We start from the raw sequence: 24,372 nt of genomic DNA, 5'->3' as shown, positions 1-24,372 counted from the left end.
ACCAAACTGTATCAAGTTAATTAATTTAATATCTGCCAATAAATAACTATGTACTAGTATTGTTGCTGGGTCATGTCTCTTCTGGTTCTGTAAGAAAAGACCAAAAAAACACATAAAATAGGAAATACATAAGAGTGATAATCAGACACAAATTAGTAGATGGTTCAACATGGAGAAATGGGCAAAAGAAAAAGATATTTCAGCTATGGGGAATGGCCACAGAGGATATTAAGTAGTGACCCTGCTGAGTCAGAAACCCTACGTTAGTAATGAATAAAGGATTGAGAAGTAAAATGACCTTGTTGGCCAAGAAGAGAAATTTGGATTTGCTCACATCTGTGAGCAGTTACAGACAACATGAAGAGAGTCTACTGACATTCTCAAGTATGTTTTGAAAAACAGAATTACTAAGGTTGGTAGGAGATGTGATCCACAATCCAGTGAAAATTTCTCTACAATACAGTAGTTGAAGAACAAAACATATGTTACATACATATGTATTTCTCTATCTATGAACACACACACACACACACACACACACACACACACACACACACCCCATGTACATATGTGTTGTGTGTGGGGGCAGAAAGAGAGGAATGCACAAAAAATCAAATTATCATCAAAGGGACTTAGGAAGGGTTTTTACAGGAGTTGGAATATGAACTGGTCTGTAAAAAGTCATGCATAGGAAACAATAGAGGGCCAAGAATGAGAATAGAGAAGAAATCTTTCCAACGGGAGGGAATGGCTTAAATAAAGGCTGAGTGGCAAGAACATCCCAGGTTTGTCCAGGACTAAGAAGAGCACAAAGGGCTACAGTTTGAATTACATGATGGCACAGTCTGAGACCCTTTGCAACCAAGTTACCAGTAACAGAGCAACTATCATGCATATAGAATGTAGTCAGTGAAGTCTTTTTAACAGCACAGAGTCAGACCATGTTCACCATTGAAAGAAAAGAAAATAATTTACCTACTAAACAGGGTAAGCCAGGGAGAAATTATAGATGGAATACATTGGAAAATTAATTTAGAGTACCTTTAGCATTGAGTAAAAATATACAATATTTTTGTAAACAGCAGTTATATCTTTAATATTGGGATATGACCTTGAAATCAACTCATACTGCAATTTAAAAAATGCATCGTTATGTCAATGTAAGTAAAACTAACTTATTCAGAAGCAGAAAGATGAGGAGATATGAAATCTTTTGTTCATTTTTTTTCTGAAAGTTAATAACAAAAGCATAGTTTGAGAACACTACTGCAACGGTTTTCAATAAATATTTCGAAGGGCAAATTAAATTAAAACAGTCAAACACATAAGGAGTTTTCAGTCTCCTAGACCAAGTCTGCACTTTTAATAGGCATGCATTACTGTATTGTATAGAGCATATACATTGGATATTACCATGCACATTGTTAACCAGTTCCACTTGGCCCACATCCTTCCACTCCTGAGTCCCTCCCTTCACTGACTAGACTCTAGCATGCTGACCTTTCTCCACTTTGCCCAAGCTTGTACTATCTCCAGTACTATGTACCTAATATTTCTCAGACTAGAACTTCTTCTCCAGACCTTGGCATGATCAACTCTTTTCTATCAACTGTGACCTACATGCTTTCTCCTCAGGGAGGCCTCCCTTAATTGCTGAGCAAAACTCTCACTCCCAAACGCGCTGGATTGGTGGGCATTTGGGTCGCCACAATTGAATTTGAATGCTCTGTAGTTGCCATCTTGAAATTCTAATAATTCTACCTTTGAATTTACGTTTCATAAGTGAAGTTCAATGAGACAATGAGCATGTACCAGTCAGTGCCTTGGAGCCTGTCTCACCTGTCTTCCAGGTCCTGATGTCCCCCCACCTCCTGGAATTGGTTCTCAGCTGCCTGTTTCTCTGCTGCACTCCACACACAGTACAGAGGCAGAGCAAGTGAAGGTTGGACCCAAGCACCCAAGCACCAAGTAAGAGTGATGGGGCAAGGTCCCCAGTACTGCAAAGATCTGCACTAAGCTTGCGAGTCCCCCACACCCCAGAGCATTAAATGATGAATAAAAAAAAAAAAAACATGAAACAAAGAAACATTTTTTCTATGTTGAGCAAGGGGCTCATTTTGCACTAGGACCAATACTTTGTGTAACCTGCTCTGCCTCCAAGTCACTCATTGCCATAAAACCTATTTTTATTGTTTTCACTGCACTCTCAGTACCATTATATTATCCTATTTATCTTTGACTTTTTTGTCTTCCCCCTACAGGTTGGTTTTAAATCAGTTATCCTGATACAAAAGCACATCTTTTCTACTTGCCTTTAGTGGTGAAATGCTTCATTTCATTAGGTAGGATGATTTATTTTAGGAAAAATTCTTTCAGGTCAAAAGTGGTTGCTGTACTCCTTATTATTCAGATTAATAGATAATGTTTCTTTTCAGAAGAATAACATATTGTCTAAAACAGAGACTTCCTCAACAGATGAAAATGATATCAATTTAAACAAACTCTAGCAATGTTAGAAAGATAAGATAGAAACCTGAATAATTAAAACATTTAAAGTACAACTTGACTAAGTTAATAAGATATTTATATACTATGTATTTGATTAAATTAGAATTGTGCATTTATATTTTTTAAAAAAGGTTTTTGTTTTCTTTTCCCTGAATGAGCAGTCCATAAAATAAGTGGTACTTATTTTCACTTTTGATGTTCAAGAAAAAAATATTAGCAGGAGATTTATTAAGGTCAAGCTATTTTTATGACTCTTCTTAATCTTACCTCATTCTTCAGGACCTATATAAAGAAAACTCATCAACACCTGCATACAGGTGAAAATTGGAAGTTGAAAGTTAACAGATCTGTAAATACCACTTCAGAAATGTGTCAAACTGTCTTTATAAGAGCATTTACTATTTTCTCCTGTTTTTAAAAAACATCCTTGCTCGTAGACAGAACCTTTACCTATAAATGAATATCCAGCTGATGGATATGCCAGACTGCTATAATTACTTCAAAAAGATGTCAACATAACTATAGAAACTGTTTTCCCCAAAGTTTGATTGTTGCCTAGTTGATCTCAACATTTCTGCCTGAGATATAAGCTATTTTCTAGGGTAATGGTTCTCAAACTTAAATGTGCTGAGGTACGTGGGGTACCATTTAAAATACAATTTTATTTTCAACCTAAGCTATCCCCAAAATTGAGAAAGGACACAGAAACCAGCATTTATAACAAGTGTTCCAGGTGACTTTAATGATAAAGATTTCATTAAACTTAGAGAAAGTGTTCTGAACCCTCAGAGATGAGGTCACTTTTTAAAGGCCTTTTGTCAGACCATTTCTCACCTATAAAATGAAGTTCAATATCTTATGTCATTCAAGAGTTTCCATAGTCTGTACCCTGACCTTGCTGCCATACCTCTAGTACTGTAGCTGATTGGAACACTTCTTCCTGGACCCCTTTGCCACATGCTTCATCCATTATCCCATATGCTGTGCTTCCATCAAGCTAAACCACTTGCAGCTGTCCACACATACTATTTCATCTTCCAACTCTGCTCCTTTGAGTGTGGTCATTCCTCTGTGTGGTCATCCTCATCCCTCTCTTTGTCTAGCTGATACCTACTCATCCTTTAGTATGTCATTCAAATCATTTCATCCAGAGCATGCTTTCGGAGTATTCAAAAGTAAGAATGACGAAGAAGAGGAGATCCATTTCTTAAAATTCATTATTTCATATTTTCATTTCAATTCTTACATGAAATTAAGAAATAGATTCTATAATCATCCCAAATTTACAGATGGGAAAGGGGCAGCTTGGAGAAGTGACATGAATTTAACAAGAATGGCAAAGCTCACATGTAATAGGGTGCTAAGTCAATACTGACTGACTACAAAGTGTATGCACCTAACAATTACCACAAACATCCAAGATTGCGCTAAGTGTTCTTCCCAGATTTCCTCAGTTGACCTTAGTAGACTTTAGCCCTAGCATATCATACTTCACACCCTTATTTACTTGACTGTACCTCTCACCTGGGTGTAAGTTCCTTATAGGCAAGCACAGCAGTATCTTCTCATTATTGTAGTTTCACTACTTAGCACAAGTTTGGGAATATAGCAGACATAATGAAAGAACAAGTGAATGAGCAAGTAAGTGAATGAAGGAAACCTTCATTCTTTTAATCCAGGCAGGCTCCAAGGATATAAGAATAAATGATAGAGACAATGACACCCAGTATTCACATAACACATAGACACCTGGGGAAACAAAAAGTTTCATTAACTGTGATGCATAATCCAACAAGGGTGAGGAGGAGCTCCCTGCAGGAACTAAGACATATTGCACAAGAGTAAGTTAAGTGGAAAGATAGATCCAGGGAGAAGCAATGGCATTTCACAAAAGACGAGAAATGAGTCAAAGAACCTAGAGCATGTGGAGAATTTTCAGAATGTGGACATGGAGTAGAAAAAGACAAGAGGTGAGGTAGAAAAGGTGGGCAACAGCTAGACTGAAAAAACCTAGTTAGGGCAATGGGAAGACATCTGGAAGTTTCCAAGCATTAGAGTGACAGTAAACATTTCTGTTTTAGAAAAACCACTTTGGATGTAGTTTGTGAGGTTGGATGAGAGAGGAGGAACTAAGACTGGACATCAGGAGTTCAGTTTGGAGGCTCTTGAAAGAATCCAGGTAATAGGTGTTGATGGCTAGGGCCAGAATAGTGACCAGGGGGAGGAAGAAATGGGAAACAATTGGAAAATGAAAAAGTGGAGTATAAGCAGAAAAAACAAGGCATGTGTGACGTATGAAGCCACAAAAAATGATCAAAAAATGTCTGGATCTTTTATAATCATTTAGAGAAAGAAGTACCCTAAATTGTTTTTGTTCTATTTTTAGTATCCTCAGGGCAAGTTAAAATGATCCAGAAAAAAATAGTTCACTAACCTGTTTGTAAGGAGTATCATTCAGGTAAATTTCAGTGTCCCCAACTGAAATCAAAACACTTTTAGAACAAACAATATCATTGTCGAAGCATTTCTTGTTCTGGGCAATGACAGATATATCTGAATCATCTGTGCTCTGAAATGTCAAAAACATTTTATTAATATAAATGCACACAATATATAACTTCAGTTATTTTATAAAATATATTAAAGAACAAGATTTATAATATATTGCATTAAAATTGAAAAAGTTTGCTTCTAAAATGAAAATAAAAATTATTTGTATCTAATGATGTGAAAAAATTATGGAAAAGAAGCTCAATTTTAAAAAACCTCAAATACATCTGTTAGGTTTTTTTTCTAGCAAAGCTTATTTTCCATCTAATTACTATAGCTCAAATTTATCACCATTGTCATTTGTTTTTCAGTAAATAGCCAACAAGACAATGAGGCATTAAGAAAAATCTTAAATATGTTCATTTTAGACAATATGTAAAATAAAATAGAAGGCTTTATTTTAGGAAGTTTTCAAGCTGAATAATTATTGCCTATAAATTAGAATTAAAATAGATACAAAACTTTGGAATCAGTCAGTAAATGAAATAATGCATATTATTTGAGGGTTTGCTTTGGTACTTAAAGATAACTTATTTAATTCTTATGATACTTTTTGAAGTTGATATCTTCAATTCATAGATCAGGAAACTGAGGTTAATTGATTAACTGGGATTAATGGATTGTTCAATGTCTCTTAACTAAACAAGTAAAAAGGCAGAATTTAAATCCCTAATTTGTTTTGTCTTGCTTTTATACTTCTAGTGAAGAAATTAGGAAAGGTCTAAGCAATGGTCGAAGAGAAAAGTAAGCTTTATGCAACCTTTCTAGGGAATTATGAGTTTCAAAGAACATTACTTAGTCTCACACACTCTAAATCTAAGCTCCACTTAGATCCCTTTCCTTAGACCAGGGTTTCTAAAGCCCACCTTCATGAGTGGGCTTTTTAGGTTTGGCAGACCCCAGAAATTCATTATAAAATTGTAAGTATCTATATTTCTTTAAATTTTTAATTGGCAATTATAATTACATATACTCATGGGATAAAATGTGATAAAATGATATCTGTATACAATATGGAATAATTAAGTCCAGCTAATTAACATATTTGTCACCTCATATATTTAGTTTTCTCAGAAGAAAGTCCCTGGTTTTTGCCCAATTTCCAAAGCAGTCTTTATCCCCCTAAAAGTTAAAAACCACACTGCTTTGTAGGAGCCACTCACTAGCTCATGAAGGGGAGAATTTCATCAAAAGGAAAGAAAGGAATGTGACATTTCAAAGACCCACACACATTTCCTGAGGCTTCACTGTGAGACAGGTGAGTCAGTGTCTAACTTTATCGTGAGAAAGCGTCATCCAAGATTTGGAAACCTTTATAGGTTTTCATGTAAATTCTCCACACTTGGTTGATCAGATCACTAGCAGACGAACACTAAATCAATATATGTTTTAGTCTGGCAAAATCCATCCTGACTTATTAGTATCACTGCAGCATAGTGCCTAGAGAAAAGGTTTTCAATGAATGGCGCTGACAGAGTAATTAATATATTTTTATGTGGCCCATTTTTCTTTGATAGATGCTGAGAGCATTTGCATCTTCTTTGATAATTCTTTTGCAAAGTAGTTGCCTAAATTTTGAAAAGCAAAAAAATAAGGGTCATAAAGATGATTATGGCTTTGTACTACTAAAAAAGTGCTATATATTTATGCTTTAGTGAATGATTTTCAAAGAAGAAAAATATATAATTCTGGGTTTTGTTTTGCTCTTCCTCTTGAAAACAGTTATGTAGATCAAAGGATGAGAAAAACTGGCTGAAAGGTTTTCCATTGTCATTACCCTTCTAGTGCTATTAATTAGTTTCTCAATGTTAGCTTCATTCTTTATATTAAATCAGGAATGTCAAGAAATAATCTGTATTGTATGGTCTGCCTTACAATAGCATGTTCTACTGACAGAAATTTGAAAGAATAAAAATGCCTAAGAGTCATATTTTTAAAATTTCCATTTCTAATTTATTTCAAGTTAATATTAGGTTTAGAAATAATGCCACAGAGTTGCTAGGCAACATAGTAAGTAATGATTACAAAGTGAAAGGAAAAAGGTCAATATCAATGTGTTACATGGGTTCCTCAAAACTCTTTGTTCTCTTTATTCTAAAAGCTTTAATAGAGAATATTCCTCCAAATGATTCCAAAACTTGAGCCGTCAGCACCTCTCAAGGTAGCATATTATCATACTCCACATCCATCCCCACAAATGTCATAGCCCAACACCCTTTCAGGATAACTATCCCACAAGAAGCCCCTGCTGAGTCAGTAGTCTAAGGACAAATAAGTAAATAAAACAGGGTCTAAGTCTTCAAGTTTGTTGATCTGTTTGGTACTAGGGATTGAACCCAAGGGCACTTACCACTGAGCCACATCCCCAGCCCTTTTTCCTTTTTTATTTTGAGATAGAGTCCACTAAGTTGCTTAGGGCCCTCACTAAATTGCTGAGGCTGGCTTTGAACTTGGCAATCCTCCTGCCTCAATCTCTCCAGCTGCTGGTATTACAGGTGTACACCACTTTGTCTGACTTCTTCAATGTCTTATGAGATCACAAGTAACTGAGAGCTTTGTGGGGAACACAAATATGGAAATATGGAACCTGTGAGACCCACTGTTTTTCAGAAATGGAGAAAGGAGCCACCAGAGAACACTGAAGGAATCAGAGACAAAGGACCAGAATCAGTAAAATTATATCAGAGGTGGTGAGGAAAGAGAGACTTCAAGGCAAAAAGAAGAAAATTTTTAAAAATTTCATTGGATTCTGCATTTAGGTAATTATTGATTTTTACGGTAATGATTCTACATGAATTTTGTGATTAAATGAAAAACAATTCTCCCCCACCAACCTGAGGTTCAAATGAGACAAGACCACATCTATTTTAACTCATCCCTGAACCTCCACTTCTCAGTATAGGGCTCGTCCCAAGGCAAGTGCTAAGGAAATACTGTGTAAAAACTACTCAATGTATCCAACTTTGAGAGTGATGAAATAGAAAAGTTTTTAGAGGCTTCAGGAGAGCAGTCAATATTTGAAATATCACTTGAAGAGAAAGTTGAAAAACCTCATCTAGAATAAATGACAGAAAACCTAGCTGTGTAGGGGGCTGTGTAGACTTCATGGAGAAAGCATTTGGCTCTGAAATCTGGGAGCTGGAAAAAGTAATAGTTGACCTTTTCTGCTGAAGACATTCAGTGCCTCGTTCTTGGAGTTCATAGCACAGCTCAAAATGCTGGGGTTTGGGGGACTTGCTGGAAGGTTCCTTCATCTTTTTTTTCTCTTATATCATGTCTTACTTCAAGAAATACAATTATGACCTTTTTTCTAAATTTGTTTCAAGGCATTAAAAAATAATTTGCTCTATACTATGTGCTATTTATAGTCAAAAGCAAACAACCTCCAAATAATAGAACATAAGAGAACATGCATTTTTGAAGTTGTGGTAAGTGCTCTTGGATGCATTTAAAAACACAATCCAGAGATAAGAAAAAGAGAACCTACTTGAAATGTTTTCTACACAATCATTATTTGAAAACATCTCTTTAAATGTGAGGTCAAATAATAATATGCTTTTAAAATAAAATTATTTTTTAAAGTTCAATTGGGAAATAAAAGGGAAATACTTATGAATTTGAGTACTAGGGTCCAATGAAATAAAAGACCAGTTTCACCAGACCAAAAGGTGTTACCAGTAACAAAGATAAAGTCTGGAATTTGTCATCAGCACAAAAAAAGGAAAGAGAGTGGGCTGAGGAGGAAGAATTAAATTCACCATTCACAGTGGAAGGCAGAGTTCATGAAAGATGCTGGCAGTCATCCTGCCTTCTCAAAGGAAATACTGATTCTGCCAGAGTAAGGAAGGCTCTGTCACAGCAGCTCTTGGCAGTTGGAAAGCAAAACCAAAATGCCACCAAAGAAAAATTAAAGCAGAAAATAATTCCAGCACTGTGAAGTTTGATTTTCCATAATCATATTTCAAGACTGAAAATTAGTTTGCATTGGTTAATCACTAATTTGTCTTTGGTAGGCATTAATCAAGTTTCATGATCAAATGGAGTGTTTTCCGACTTATCAAGTATATTTTGGTTAATTTGTCCTGAAACATTTGGGGCCTGACTCTGGTTTCATTAATTTTAGTAAAATTTCCTATGGAGGGAGCTGGGGATATAGCTCAGTTGGCAGAGTGCCTGCCTTGCAAGCACAAGGCCCTGGGTTCAATCCCCTGCACCACAAAATAAAAAAGAAAAGAAAAAGAAAAAAAAAGTTCCCATGGCTATATAATAAAAACTTGTTATTATAATTTTAATGTATTATTAAAAGTAAGAATAGGACTGATCATTGTGAGCTGAAAACATCTCTTTGAGGGAGAAGAATAATTCATATACAGAGAAACCCCTGAGAAAAGACATAGAAAAGAGATGGGGCTAACAGAGACCTCTGAAAGACTGATAGAGGAATCTTGACTTTATGAGGCAAGTCACTAGAAGTCACTAAGGTTCTTAATAAGCAATGACATGGTGACTGTTTGAGTAGTAGAAAGATTTATAGAATAAAACAATGTACTATTGTGGAGACAAACCTGAGTCAGAAAGACAGCCTAGTGGTTGAGGGTCAGAGCTGTGACTTGATTTGGAATGCATGAGCCTGCAGGTATGGCTAGGATTGTAAGGGTGGAGAACATACCAGACATTAGGAGGAAAGGGTAGAGAGTCAAGAATACATATACAGTTCAGTCAATATCCAATACCCACAACTGTCCCCAGCAGGGTGTTCCTTCCTTGTGAAATAATGGTCAATAAAGACTTGGTCTTTACCCTGAGGGACCCAACTCAGTCATCTAGAGTTGGAGGCTTATACAAGAAGAAAAGGCAACAAAAGTCACAGAGGAAACAAAAAAGATATTAAAAGACTCAACAAGCACCATCCAGAAAGTCAAAAGCAGAAGTAACCTAAAGGAGTGGTAGAGGCATCTAAATATCAAGGAAAATGAGAATTAGATACAACAATCAATCTGAAACATTTTGAGAATGAGGTAATCGGTATATGCATGCAAATATCTAAATTGTTAAATGCTTTTTCAAGCTTTTACATTTATGATCTAAACTTTGGGGGATGAGAAGAGTCTAACATAGAACTGCTTGCTAAAATGTGGCTTATTTAGAGACCACAAAGAGAATAGAATGCATGTTCATTACCGTAATTTTCTTATGCTTCAAAAATAATCAAAACAATTCACATAAATACACACACAAAACCCACAGAGAAGTACTTGCCATCCTCTCTATATGACTACCAAGATCATTCCCAGGAATGTTGTCTAAAAGAATCAAAACCATTCCTAAAGGAGGTGAAGATCAGTATCAATAGGGAAATTCAATAGCTTAAAATATATGCAAAAGTTTTGCTTAAGTTTAAAAAGTATAGATTTTACTGTTCTTTTTTATTTAATAGAACTAATACAAAATGGAAATAACAGTTAACTTTCTTGATGTAGGGATATAGTCGACTTTCATGATAAAGGATCACACATACCTTTAATGACATAAAAGCCACATCAGCCACATCCAGAAAAAAAATGCATTAATTTCATGTTACTTTGCTGAAGAAAAAGATGTCATTTTGTTTATTCTTGTGTGAATTCTTTCTAAAGCTTACATTTTTCATTTATAAATTGAATTCTGGCATCAACGATGTCTAAATAAAATTTAGGTATACCGGTAATCCAAATGTAGTACATGTGTGAGAAATTTAAGGATTTTATCAAATATCCAAAACCTGGAATTTACCAAAACATATCTTCAAAGTAACATTTCTAGAATTAAGAATAATCTCTCTTGTTATAATCATAAAAATACCTAATCCAGTGTATGGTTTAATGTATTATATTTGTATGCATCAAACCAAGCTAATAATAATAACAATGGTTGATATTTATGGAATAATTATTATAGATCAAGCACTATCTAAGCATTTTACACATATTTATGTCATTTAATCCTCGGAATTACCTTTGGAGCTACATACAATTATTAACCTCATGTTATAAATGAGGAAACAGAGACACAGATAGCTAAAGGACTAGCCTACCACCAACGAATAATTAATCTTACGAATGAGTTAAGGAAATTTTCTTAAAATTATTGTAAACTTCATAAGTTTTATTAATGATACATGAATTTAATATGTCACAGATCAGTTTGTTTTCTTAGTTATCTACCCTTTTTCTCGTAATGTCTGGTGTACTCATCCACCCCTACAATCTTAGCCATACAGGCATTCCAAATCAACAAGTTATATCTCTGAACCTCAACCACTGGGATCTTTCTGAGTCAAGTTTGTCTTTTGTTTTTTATATTATCTTTACACAAGTTCAAGTAAAAATGATTATCTGTGACTTGCCTTTATCAAAAAAACCTGGCAATCACTGATGTAGTCATATTCCAGTCCATCAAAAGAATGATAGTGCCGGTCCCCATAGATTGTACACACAGCTGGGCATGGATAATATGTGCAATTGAACATTCCTCGTCGACAAACACTATTAAAAAATAACACAAGTTACCTTAACAAGAAACTTGGATCTAGTTGGTATTTTACAAGAGGCACAAAAATAGGAAGGTGTGTAGGCGAGAGCATTCACTGAGCCAATAACTCATAGAAATACTGCCAACTCATTCTGATAATGCCTACTACATTGACAAGTTTGGCATATGTTTACCTCCTCATTAAATATATTGTCAGACAGAAAAATTAAGCCTAGAAGTTGTGCCTGGGTCACATGGAAAAAACTTAATGAAATACAAACTGAACATAGGTCTTTGAACATAGGACTGAAAGCAGACCAAAAAGCAAAATGCCATCTCCTGTATTTAAGTCAATTGAATAATGGCCATGAGTTTAGAAACTTTGTCTCCACTTTAAGGAAATTATATTTCAAGTTTTCTTTTATGGTATTATTGTTATTTATTTCCAAACAGAAAAGCTACCATTAAAATTATCTCTTTGGAACATTTAGCATTTTCTTACAGGCTCAAGATATTGTTTCCTATTAAATTTTCAAATTGTCCTATTTCTCACTTATCTTCTAGGTTGAACAAATATGTGTAAAAACAACAGTGTGGTCCCCTGTAGATAGTAGCCCTCCACCAAACTCCCAAATGCCTTTAAAATCATATTTCCTTGATTTGTACATCAAGTAAATTCAACAACATAATTGAAATTAATACAATTTCTTAGGAAAGTTTTTGTGAAATAAATGGATCTCATTACCAGGTGTAACAAGGTGTAGCAATCACTTCTCCTGAGAGATACTCCCAGTCTTTCCAGATGCAAGGACAGCTTTCAGGAACATAGCACTTTCCCTTGTGCTCTGCCATCCTTCCAAATGAAGAAGTAAGAGGCTATCAGTACAATCTGCTAACTCTAGTTTTTAAAGAATCACTAACGTCATCATATTCAACACTGTCTTCTCTGTTTACTATAGGGTTGTCTAAGGCATATTCTATCAGATGAATTGGGGGTGTCACAGTATTACAGTATTAAGTAAAATGCCAGGTGAATTGATTACATGTGATATTTTGACCTTTTTGTTATTCATAAAGTACACTAAAAAAGAAAAAAAGGCCTAAATTGGTAATAAAAGAAGTTATTCTGAAAAAAAAAATGTTTAAAGAGAAAATAGGGGTCCCCATCTTCACTATTTGCTACTTAAAGGACTCTACGGGGATCTATCAACTTTTTGATGAAACAGTAAATCAAGAAATTAATAACATTTTCTATTATAGGATGTAGAACACACAAAAGCCTCTTTCTGGGTGCTTAGAGTTAAAATCATGAGAATTTTGTGTAAGTGTGCTTTTAAGCAAAAATCTGTCATTATCAAATATTTCACATTCTTTTTTATTAACATAATTTTGAATTTTAGTTTCTTTTGAGGTGCCATCTCCCTCTTAAAAGGTTACTCTTTTATGAAAAAGTATCTAAATATATCTAGATAAAAAATTAAAACCTACAAATTTTGTTTTAATATATAATATGAATATTGATATTAAATTACTGTCAGACTAATTGATTTTAGTGTGTTAAAGTATTCTGATATGATTAAGTGCATATTATGTGTAGCATTTATTGCAATACCCTCAATATAAAACTTTTTTCAAAATTATTAAAAATTTTTTCTAAAATCTTTCATAATTTAAAATAACTAATAAATATTAACCTAAATAATAAATATGATAGATATATTATAAATACAATAAGTTAAGTAAATAATATAGTAATAAAATAGCAAATATAAAAATAATTTATTATGTACTATATATGAATTCATTTATGAAATAATTCATTATTAATTATAGTAAAATAATATTACATAGCTACTAAAATAGAAAAAGTATACAATTGTTTTCAATTTGCTTTAAAGTACAAGAATTCAATGTCATAAAAATTAACATAAAACTGGGGATGTAGCTCAGTGGTAGAGCACTTGCCTAGTGTGCACAGGCCCTGTTTGATCCCCAGCACAATGAGAAAAGAAAATTAACATAGACATCTGAAATCCTGAATTCCTGCCCCTTCTTTCAAATAGAAATAACCACATATGTTTCTGTAGTGCTCAGCTGCCCTTCTCATAGTTCTTCTTACTTAGGACTGTGCTTTCTTACTTGTATATGCTGTCTATAGACTTTAAGAGGACCAGGAATATCCTGTTGATGCTTGGGTCTAAATGCCTAGCATATAGAGGATACTCAATTGTTGAGTAAAAATTAATACAGAAACTTATGTACATGAATGATTTTGTATAAGCTTATGTGTATAAATTCTTTCAAACGAACAATGCCCTAAATTTTACAATCTTTCATCTCAACTCTCCCAAACTTCTTGTCACTCCATATGAGCTTTGCATTTTCCTTCTTTCCAGAAAGCCCTTCTCCTCATGGTTTAAGTCTCAATTAGTGCAATCTTCTCAGTGCAATCTTTTATGTCCCAAATCCCCACACATGCTCCCCCTTCTTAGCAATTTGTAAAAAATCTTTATTGGAGGTCTCATCACAATGAATGAAGCACTGATTAAAAGTCTTAGATTGTTAATGAGGACATTAATAATAAAAAACAATATTCTTCACTCCTGTGGCCCAGAAACTATTCAAACCTTTATAAATTGTCACTAACTTTATACTGTTAGTACCTTGTTTATGAATTTAGTACCTCTTCCCAATCCCTGCAGCTTAACACAGTGTCCCAAACATTGGGTGTATCACATCAATTGTTGGTCGCACCTAATTGAACCTTCACACCTACCCAAATTAGTGGTTTTAGAAATGATTATGTGTGCTGGTGAGTTTTTTCATAACTAATCAAAAACTGGAAGAAGGAAGAGGGGAGCACAAATCACTGTAAATTAAATGCTTTAACTAGTTCAGGTAGGAGGGTGTGTGATAAACTTACAGAGTTACTACCACATCACTGGCATGCTGCACATGCTCAACCATCCATGAAATAAATATCATGACACCCATTTTAAAAAGAGGCACTTGGTACTCCAAGTGAGAAAGTAGCTTGCCCCAAGGTTCTTTAGCTCATGGGGAGGACCAATATTTGAAGTTGTTGTTATCTGACTCTTTCCACTATACTACTTTCCATTTCTTCAGTCCACAGCAATTTCTGAACTAGTGTAAGGTCCTTTTATAGAGAATGAACCTCTGGCACTACCAGGCCCCATGAAAACAAGAGATACTAGGCTATTGTCCCAAAATGAGCCAGATAAGGTCACATGGAAGACAAAGCAAATCACATTGCCATAAATGACTTCATAATACAGGTCCTGTTAATAAAATTATTTCCAAACCAATCAGAAGCCTCTAAGTCAATTCCAGCCGTATTTTTTTTTTTTTTAATTTTGTTTTCGCGGTGCTGGGGATCGAACCCAGGGCCTTGTGCTTACAAGGCAAGCATTCTATCGACTGAGCTATCTCCCCAGCCCTTGTATTTTTTTAATACACTCACAGAAAATTTCTGTGTTTGTAATGAGATTTGGCCAGTAAATAAATAGAACTGTGTCAGAGGGAACAGTAAATAGATTATTTTTAATATTATTATTAATATTATTATTTAATATTATTAATATTATTCTTTAAATAATAGCATTAAGCACACTTTATGAAACAAAATTAGGATATGGTTTAAATTAGCTTTGTATACCTAAGAATCATAATTAAATCAAATAAATCAAGCATTATTGTAGTTTTTAATTTGTTTACCATAATGAAGGTTTTACTTTCCTTGTCCTTTTCACTAAATGTCCTCCTTGCTCATCTGCTCTATGGCCTGATTTATTTTATTTTCCCATGGGTGGGCACTTCTTCTTTTGAGAACATCTTTTCTCTACCTCCTATGCCCTTCCTTTGTAAAGAGATTAATACCAGTCCCAAGTTACTTGGCTCTTCAACCTATTCCAGATGGAGACCATTTAGACAAAGGTGATTCTCCTGGGAACCAAACCACAGACTTCCCTCTTCTTTGCCCATGGTTTATATGAGCTGATCCCTGGAATCTCTTTGTGTGAACATGTTCATTGAGGAAGAAAGGGTGACCTGTTTGCCTGAGATGGTCCTCCCTCTGTGCAGCACCTCTATTCATTACCAGAGGAGGGAGGGCGGGGAGGACAGATTATGTGTGTGTCTGAAGGAAGCTATTAGTCTCCAGGTTCTGTTCATCTTTCATGTGTACCAGCTTTTCTGCAACTGAAGGAAATTTACAAAATAAAAGTAGATGCATAGCCATAAAACAGTGACTCATATTTACTGAGCACCCCCTAACACAAACATACACCACATCTCACAATACCTAATTGAGTTTCAATAAAAGGAATTTGCAAAAGATCACTCAGCTAACTGTGGTTGAGCTGGGATTTGAGCTCTAGTATGTCTGAAGTCAGGGCTCCCACTCTTAACCAATTAATCTCTTACCCATTCCCCTGGGAGCCTCAGTGCAATGTTTTCTGTAACATTTATATGATAAGGCAGTTGGCATCACGATTACAACTTAGTATCAACAAGTTACTGCAGCAAGAGAATATACATACTTGAGTGTTTCAAATGAGGAGTGACCAGTTGTGTCATGTTTCAAAAATCCCAGTTGAATCAGGGGAGAAATTCCAATCTCATCCTGAAATAAGTTCTCTCCTCAATTCAATTAATAATATTGCATAATGTTACATGAACCTAGCAAAATAATTATAACAGTCTCCTGGCTATCAACCTAAAGTGAACTACTGATCAAAACAATAATTTTAGCTATTTCTGTAAATGATATTTTTATGAGTGCTCATGCTTTCTGTCAAATCCTGAATGGTCTATATTATCAAGAAAAAGAATCTTACCCTGGAGCACAAACACAGCCACTTATACAGGGTGAAGATGGGGCACAAGTGAAGTTCATGGCCAGGTTTGCACATGTAGTCTCACAATTTACACCACCAGCTGGTAATTCAGGGTCAGGAAACCTGCAGTCAAAATATTGCTTTCCTTCTGGGCAGACATGAACTAGAGATAAAGCACAGATGAAATGACCTTAACTTTATATTTGCTCCATACACAAATAATCCTATGGACATGCATTTGTCATTGAAACAAAAGTCACCATAGAATATTTCACCAGTTTTGATGCTCTTACTCATTCTGTGATTTTTAGTTGATGAGCTTACAAATATTCCCCAGGCGCATTCTCTTTAGTCTCTAAAGCTTCCAAAACCTATCTTGATTTTAAAATCCATAGCTGCCTTCCATAAGACCGTAACTAATTTGTTTATAATTTTCTGAGGTCACAAAACAAGTTATTTCGATTGATTCAAATGCATATTTTAAATTTTTGAGGGCTGAAAAAAGGTAGCTAAACTTTTAAAAAGCCACAACAAACACAGGATATTTCTAGATCTTCTTCACCTATGAGTTATTACTTTCATCAGTTCTCACTGTGTTGTAGACATAGAGAGGTGAGCATAATACAGGCCCAACTGGTGCTGCCTGTTCCTTCCAGAAAGCTTTTGAGTTCTTAGGAATCAATGAGGTCCCTTATGTGGGACCAAAATGATCAAATCTTAAGGATTCTTAAGGATGAGAAAGGTGGCTTCCTGGGGTTCCCTTTGTAACTATATATTACCCTGAAGCAAAGGGGGCAGAGCAGGGATACCTTACTGAATATAAGTGTGATCCATGAGCAAACTTGTAAAGAAGGCCTATATTGACTTGAATCCTCAGAAAATAAATCTAGTGCATACAATTCAAGGTTAATTTATAACAGTGTATAACTGGCCATTCAAATAAATAACAAAGCCATAGCTCACAATTAATTTTATCAGTCTACCTCTTCCTGTTCAATAAAATAAATGAAAGTAAGCGTAGAATTTCTCCATAGTTGCAAAGAATTTGGGGCTCCTTCTTTGTATGATGAATATATAGGATCCCCTAAAACATAAGATCTTCAAGAAAGATATTCAAGTGTAAAATGACATTTAAGGTATAACAATAGATGTCTTTTTAGATGCCTTTTTTTTTTTTTTTTTTGGTACTGGGGATTGAACTCAAGAGCACTCAACCACTGAGTCACATCCCCAGCCTTATTTTGTATTTTATTTAGAGACAGGGCCTCACTGAGTTGCTTAGGGCCTCGCTTTTGCTAAGGCTAGCTTTGAACTCGCAATTCTCCTGTCTCAGCCTCCTGAGCCACTGGGATTACAGGTGTGTGCCACTGTGCTTGGCTTATATGCCATTTTTAACTGATTACTACCAGTCCCAGATCCCTTGCTACTCATAATGTAGTCCAGGAACATGCAGCATTGACATCACCTTGGCTGTTGATAGGAAACAGAATCTCAGGTATTGCCCCTGACCTCACAATCTGCATTTTAATAAGATTCCATTGGTTTTATGCACATTAAAATCTGAGCAGTGCTGGTCTAGAATAGAGCTTCTCAATTTCTGATTCACTAATTGGTCACAACAAGTGTCTATACACTATCCCTAAAGCCCTTGGGGTACCTGAAAGTCCCAAGCAGGCAGCATTTGGGCAGCATCCCTGAGCTGGCCAGCTCTGCCCTAGGCAACAATATATGCTCATTCCAAACTGTCCTAGGAATTTGCTAATTATCAATGTGAAAAATTTGGGAAGCACTGGAGCATCATGTTGGGAAACATTGCAAGGCTGCGTCTGGACTCATGGGCAGGGAGGGCTGTGGTGGACTGAGAATTTCTGCCAGAAGGCCAGGGGTAGCACCAGAGTGCATTCTCGTTGAGGAAAACACTGATCTGGAACTCACCAGTGGAGGGCGTTGCTGATTCATCACATTGCACAGTCCCATTTGAACACTGGCTACAAGTAAAGAAACAGTTAATTTCTAATCCAAACTCCTGGTGGGTTTTTTTGTTGTTGTTGTTGTTTTTTCCTGTATTTCAACAATAATTTCATGTGAAAGAACTGAGTACATATACAAATGTTACATTTTTTCCCACAACATTTTTTACAAATAAGTTATTGCCTCAGGTCCAACTTGACAGATATTTCAGTCTGACATATTTTTTTTTTCCCCAACAGCTTTATGTATGGGGCCTTGTGAGAGGCATAAGGACAAAGACCCAGATTAATCATCTTGACCCAAGAGCTTATATCCTGCTAGGAGAGGAAAAGAGTCAATAATTTATGCAGTGTGACATCTACAATACAGAAATAGGTCTAAGAGATAGAAGAAAACAAAACAAGACATTTTAAAATCTGTTGGCAACTGATATCAGGGTGGTCAAAGGTGGTAAAGCCTGAACAATTTGAAGAATGAATGGCAGTTATGACATGGACAAGGTAGGAAGTCTCTAACATAGGTGGAAGCACAAACCACGGGGGGATAAAAGAGTGTTCTATGTGACTAAGTGCCATGAGATGAGGATGACAAAGGAGACAGATGCCAGGTCCTACTGAGATGCTATCTTGAGTTAAGCCATGTGGTTGGTTGGAATTTTAGAAAAATCTTCCTGACATCAGCACTGAGGACAGAGTGGAGTCATATCTTTCTTGCAACTCAGGTTCTAAAGTCAGGGCATAAGGTGAAACAGTACCAGGCAAACTGACCTTGAAAATTCCTTCAGAAGATGCATGACAGGGAAAAACACACCAGTTCTCAATTACTCCAACATGGTTTTTCCTTCAACTTTGAGCAAATTCTATGTTCTATATTTGACCCCCAATGAAGAAACTGTCTGATATATTAAGGGACCACATCACAAGAAAAATATGCCTATGCATTATTTAACAGTACATTTGACGCTCTGGGTATGATTGATCACACTTTGACACACAGGAGCTGAGCTAGGCCTCAGACCGTACATCCAGGTCTTCTTACCTCTTCTGGGACATATGTTTTTTAAAAAGGAATGCAAATTAGATCACTATACTAATTGAATTTTTTATTTTTTTGCACAGAGGAGGGATAGACTTTATTCTTATTAAATTTACATGAATAAATTCAATTGTATTAAATTCAAAAGAGAGTCAACGTCTTGGAAAAATTAAAGTGGAGCAAGTCTAGAGGCAAGAAGACCAGGTGTGCTGTGGCTTGAATGTGGTTTGTCCCCACCAAAACTCATATTGAGGCCTGAACCCCAAAGGATGCAGTGGTGTTGTAAGGTAGGGCCTAATGAAAGTCTCTCCATCACAGGGGCATGATCCTAAGAAAGGACTGTTGCTTTTATCAGCAAGACTAATCACTAGAGTGGTTGTTATAAGAAAACATCCTTGGCTTGCCTTCTTACCTCCTATTTCATCATGGAATCTCTCTCTCTCTCTCTCTCTCTCTCTCTCTCTCTCTCTCTCTCTCTCTCTCTCTCTCTCTCTCTCTCTGTCACACACACACACACATCGTCCTATGATGCCATCTTCCATGAGGTCCTCTCCAGAAGCCCTCATGGGTGCTAGGTTATTGTGAATTGAATAGACATCTTTTCTTCTAAAGTGCTCATCCTTGGCTATTTTGTGATACCAACACAAAATAAACTAAGATCATCTAGAAAGGTCTAGAGAAAAGAGGATGAAAAACATTGCTAACATAGAATGGGGAGAATGGAACGGATATCAATTACACATAGAGAGTGAAATTAGAAAAAATCCAAAGTTGTTGGGGATTTGTTGGCTAGGTAGGAGAAAGGAGTCAAAGATGACTCTCAGATTTTAGCTTGGGAAACTATGTGGATAGTAGTGTAATCTACTAGGGAAATACCAAGGGCTTAAGTGGGGGCAGGAAGAAGAGATAGTAAGGTAAGTTGAGAATCAATGATATTCTGCTGTAGATCCAGGTAAGTTAACAGTGCCATCTGAAGTACAACAAGCTCAGCAGAAGCCAGAATGCCTGGGATTCAATCCCAGCTTTGCCATCCAGTTGCTTAGTCACTCATGCCTTATTTTCCTCACATATAAATTGGCATAAAGCAACAGTACCTATCTCTCAAGGTTAGAGTGATGTGTTTAATAATAAATATAAAACACAGAATGGGGCCAGGACAACAGAAGGTGCACAGTAATGGTAGAGACAATGGTTGTTATTACCATTATCTACATTCTATTATTATCTGTAGGCACCTGTGGTGCAACTGAAAGAGGGAGGTGAGCAGTTGGATAAAGATAAATGTGTACTGCTGCACAGGCGTGCTTGTGTTTTTAATAGACAGGATATGACTGGAATGTAACAGGCTGGTTACAACCGGATAACACTTATTAAGTGTTATCCTACTCGATTTACTGTCCTGGGAAAGAGGTGAACTTACTCCTGTATGTGTCGTCATTCAAATCAATTTTGGAATTGCTTTTTATGAGCTGGTACTAAACTGTGAAACTAAAACTTTCACTAATATACAGTATTTGAGTACCCATATCACCTGTAATTTCACTCAAAGAACCACAACTAATTAAAAGACTTTTGTTTCATTGTGTGACAAGTTCAGATCTCTGTTGTGTAGTGATGAGTACAAGACTCAGGCATTCCATATTCCTTATTTGAATGTAATATGCATGTATTTAATATATTCATTGAAACTTACCATAAGCCCGAGGGTGTTGGAATGAGCTCCCCTGGCTGATAAACGCTGCCCCTATAATGACACCGGCAGTGATATCTACCATGGAAAAACAAGGTTCAGTAAGTAAAATGGGATATAAATTCTGTCAAAAGTCATTACAAGTACACCCTGTGTTCTTAATAAGTCATCATTAGGCACATGTTCAAGTTGTCATTATCCTGTGGGACTTCCTGGGATCCTGTAATACAAATGGCAGAAATTGTTTACATATAGTCTTGGGTAGTTTCAGATTTTGTGTTTCAAAATAAAAATCACAAACTGTCTTAGTTTAGTCACAAGAAAAGTCACTGAATGCACTTCAGAGAAACACCATTAATAAAACATTTAGCACTGTGTATAAGACCAAAGTCTTCACCTCATGTAAGAACTGAGAAACTTCTGAGTGCTGACAGACACTACAATCCTACTATTAAACGTGCTACATGACAGTGAAACATAAGCTCTGTTATTGATTTCGATATGTGAAAAGCAAGTAGGAATAAACTTCAGGATTAACCATCAGATTCTTTAGCTCTTTCTGTAGCTATTCGTGAATATAAAAGCTTAAAGGGGGTGGGGAAAGGCATTACGAAATAGTAAAGAAACAAGCTAGAAAGTCCATTTGACTTATAAGAAGAAAAACATAAAAACTGGATGGTGTCAACCCATCACCATGACTTACATGGGCACACAAAAGTTAAGGGTGTCTTCATAAAATTTGCCTTCAGGACAGTTACAGCCTTCAGCACAGTCATCATTGCACTGTTCCGGTGAAGACAGAGAGGTGCAGGAACGGCGGCAAAATGAGGAACAGTGATGGTACAACATGCCCTTCTGGCACACCACAGCTAAGGACAAGGGAGAGTCACTCAAGAAAGATCTCCACAGGGTACATTTACTTAAAGGTCCATGAAATTTTGATTTGTTTCAAATCATGAAACAAAGCTATTTTACATTGATAAGCATAAAACATTCCAGAATCCCATAACGGTAAGGAAATAAATAACAATTCCTGGCCTTAGTAGAAGTATAACAGAAGAATAAAATTTCTGTTCTGAAATGTTTTTAAGTGTGATACTGCATAACATTTGTAATTTTAATATTAATTTTTAATATGTAAGGTTATCATATATCTAACTAAACTTCCTTTCCTTTCAATTTAAATCTCTGTACTGTTACACTGTCACCATCCTCTTTAGAGCATTCTTGAAGCCTAGGTAAACTTTCAGTCTTCTACAAAGACAAAGTTTGACTTTATTGATGCCCACTCAGTTTTCCCAAAACCCTTCCAATTTCTCATTAGACCAAATGAACTGATTATGGTAGACAAACTAAGATAATCTAAAAACCCACTTGTACGAACACTAAAAAATGCTGGATAAAACATAAATGAAATTATTTTAAATATGTAATGAGAGGTGGATATCCCAGATGCCAGAGGTGAAAGGGGAAAGAAAATCCACAACTGTGAGTTCTGGAGGGGAGGATGGACCCTAGTAGTCTTGGAACTTGGAAACAAAAACTAAAAAAGAAAAAAGTTGGTCCCTTACAAAGTGAGGAATTTGGAGACCCCCTAAGCAGATGCTCAAAGAGCAGCATTCTCAGCTGAAAGGAAGGACCAAAGCAGGAGTCAGAAAATCTCTTCTGTAAGGGGCCAAATGGTAAGAATTTGCAGCTTTGCAGACCAGAGTCTGTGCCACAACTACTCAATTTTTTTGTGCTTGAAGCACAAAAGTAACCAGAGACCACATGTAAACAAAGAGGCAGAACTATTCTCCAATGAATTTCATCCACAAAAGCACAGGGGCCCAAGGATTGTGGCTTGCTAATGCCTTTAATAGATAAAATCTTCTCATAGTACAGGAAGAGGCTAGGAAAGTGTTTGTGACAGATGTGATAAAATAAAACTACCCATACAAAATCATAACGCCAGACACATTCTGTACAGATTTGGTACATGAATTTATATCATTTTTATATTTATATTATTTTTTTCTTGGAAAGCCAAAACTGAGCAATTACCACCAATACTGGCCAGTGATATCCCTGGAGTAATAGGAAAAAGCTTTGGGAAACTACTGCGGGAATAGAGAGGTAGACAGAGTGGTTCCCCCAAAACCTGAGTCACAAAGATTTAATTGGGGACTTGATTAAGTTTGGTCAATAAAAAAAATTACCAGACAAAGAATCATCCTTTTTAACTATAGATCAACTTACAACTGTATCACATGATGCTTTTCCATACTTTTCAATATTTAGATATGACGCTTCCATCAAGAATTTTTTCAAAATTTCCTAATTATTTCTGATACACACATCAAACATAATTACACTCTAATTTTGCTTATAGCAAAACAGTCAAAAATTTTTGGTCTTACCCAACATATCTTCAATTTTAGCATCCAAAATATTTCATTTGTTTTTCATGTTTGTACATTATAAGAATATTTCAAATAACTTACACATGATATGGAGTCTTTAAAAAATAAAAGCAATAATTATAAAAACAAAAATCTCCAGTGCGTTATTTGATAGTCTTTATCAGTGCCATCAAACTCACCACAGAATGAAATCTGAGTTCTAAAGTCGATGGGAACTCCACGCTGACCACAGAGGTAGGCATAGTGGGCAAGAGCATTGCACAGGCAGGGGCTCCCACACTTGCATGCATCATGGCGGCATAACTGATAGTACAGCCCAGGGCTAATGTAGATGTGGCAAGAAGCAAAGAGCTCCTGATGGATGACATCACAGTGTGCCGCATACCCAACTAACAGACAAAGACCCCCATTAGCATCTCATTTACTAGTCCAGATCTTACCCCTAATTACCAAGTTCCAGAACTATCCAAGTACCCTTGATTTCCTACTGTACTGAAATATTCTAGATTGCATATTGCTTTAAATGAGAGCCAGGATACATATAGTCTTTTGTCTGTTTATGATTTTCGTGATACTGATAAGAGCACTTAATACATATTTAATAGTCTTTTAAACAAAAATACAACAACAATAACAAAAAGAAAATGTTTTGTACCTGAATGACAAGAGTAACGAAAAGGTTAATAGGAGTCTCAATTACCCATTGCCTGAGGATCACCTGAGGAAACCTGCTATGAAGCACTAGGGAATATTGGGAGGCTTATTTCCAGACATCCACACATAGTAAATGTGGTTCCAGATTATGGATGTAAGGATAACATTATAGAAAACTATCCAGGAAGATGGAGAA

General features: G+C 35.8%; 1 protein-coding gene across 1 annotated transcript in view; it reads right to left on the bottom strand.

Moving 5' to 3' along the window:
* OTOGL (otogelin like) overlaps window positions 1–24,372 on the bottom strand; it is a 122,831-nt gene that overhangs the window by 58,834 nt on the left and 39,625 nt on the right. Inside the window, exons 19-26 of the mRNA XM_079141184.1 lie at window positions 23,702–23,911; window positions 21,824–21,989; window positions 21,124–21,198; window positions 18,360–18,412; window positions 16,425–16,587; window positions 12,314–12,421; window positions 11,444–11,582; window positions 4,943–5,077 (exon numbers count right to left, since the gene is read on the bottom strand). Coding sequence (XP_078997310.1) covers window positions 4,943–5,077; window positions 11,444–11,582; window positions 12,314–12,421; window positions 16,425–16,587; window positions 18,360–18,412; window positions 21,124–21,198; window positions 21,824–21,989; window positions 23,702–23,911 — 1,049 coding nt within the window. The remainder of the gene's footprint in view (window positions 1–4,942; window positions 5,078–11,443; window positions 11,583–12,313; window positions 12,422–16,424; window positions 16,588–18,359; window positions 18,413–21,123; window positions 21,199–21,823; window positions 21,990–23,701; window positions 23,912–24,372) is intronic.

The sequence above is a fragment of the Sciurus vulgaris genome (assembly GCF_902686455.1).
Source record: "Sciurus vulgaris genome assembly, chromosome: 5".
Taxonomy (NCBI): Eukaryota; Metazoa; Chordata; class Mammalia; order Rodentia; family Sciuridae; genus Sciurus; species Sciurus vulgaris.
This window is presented reverse-complemented; position numbering and strand designations above follow the sequence as displayed.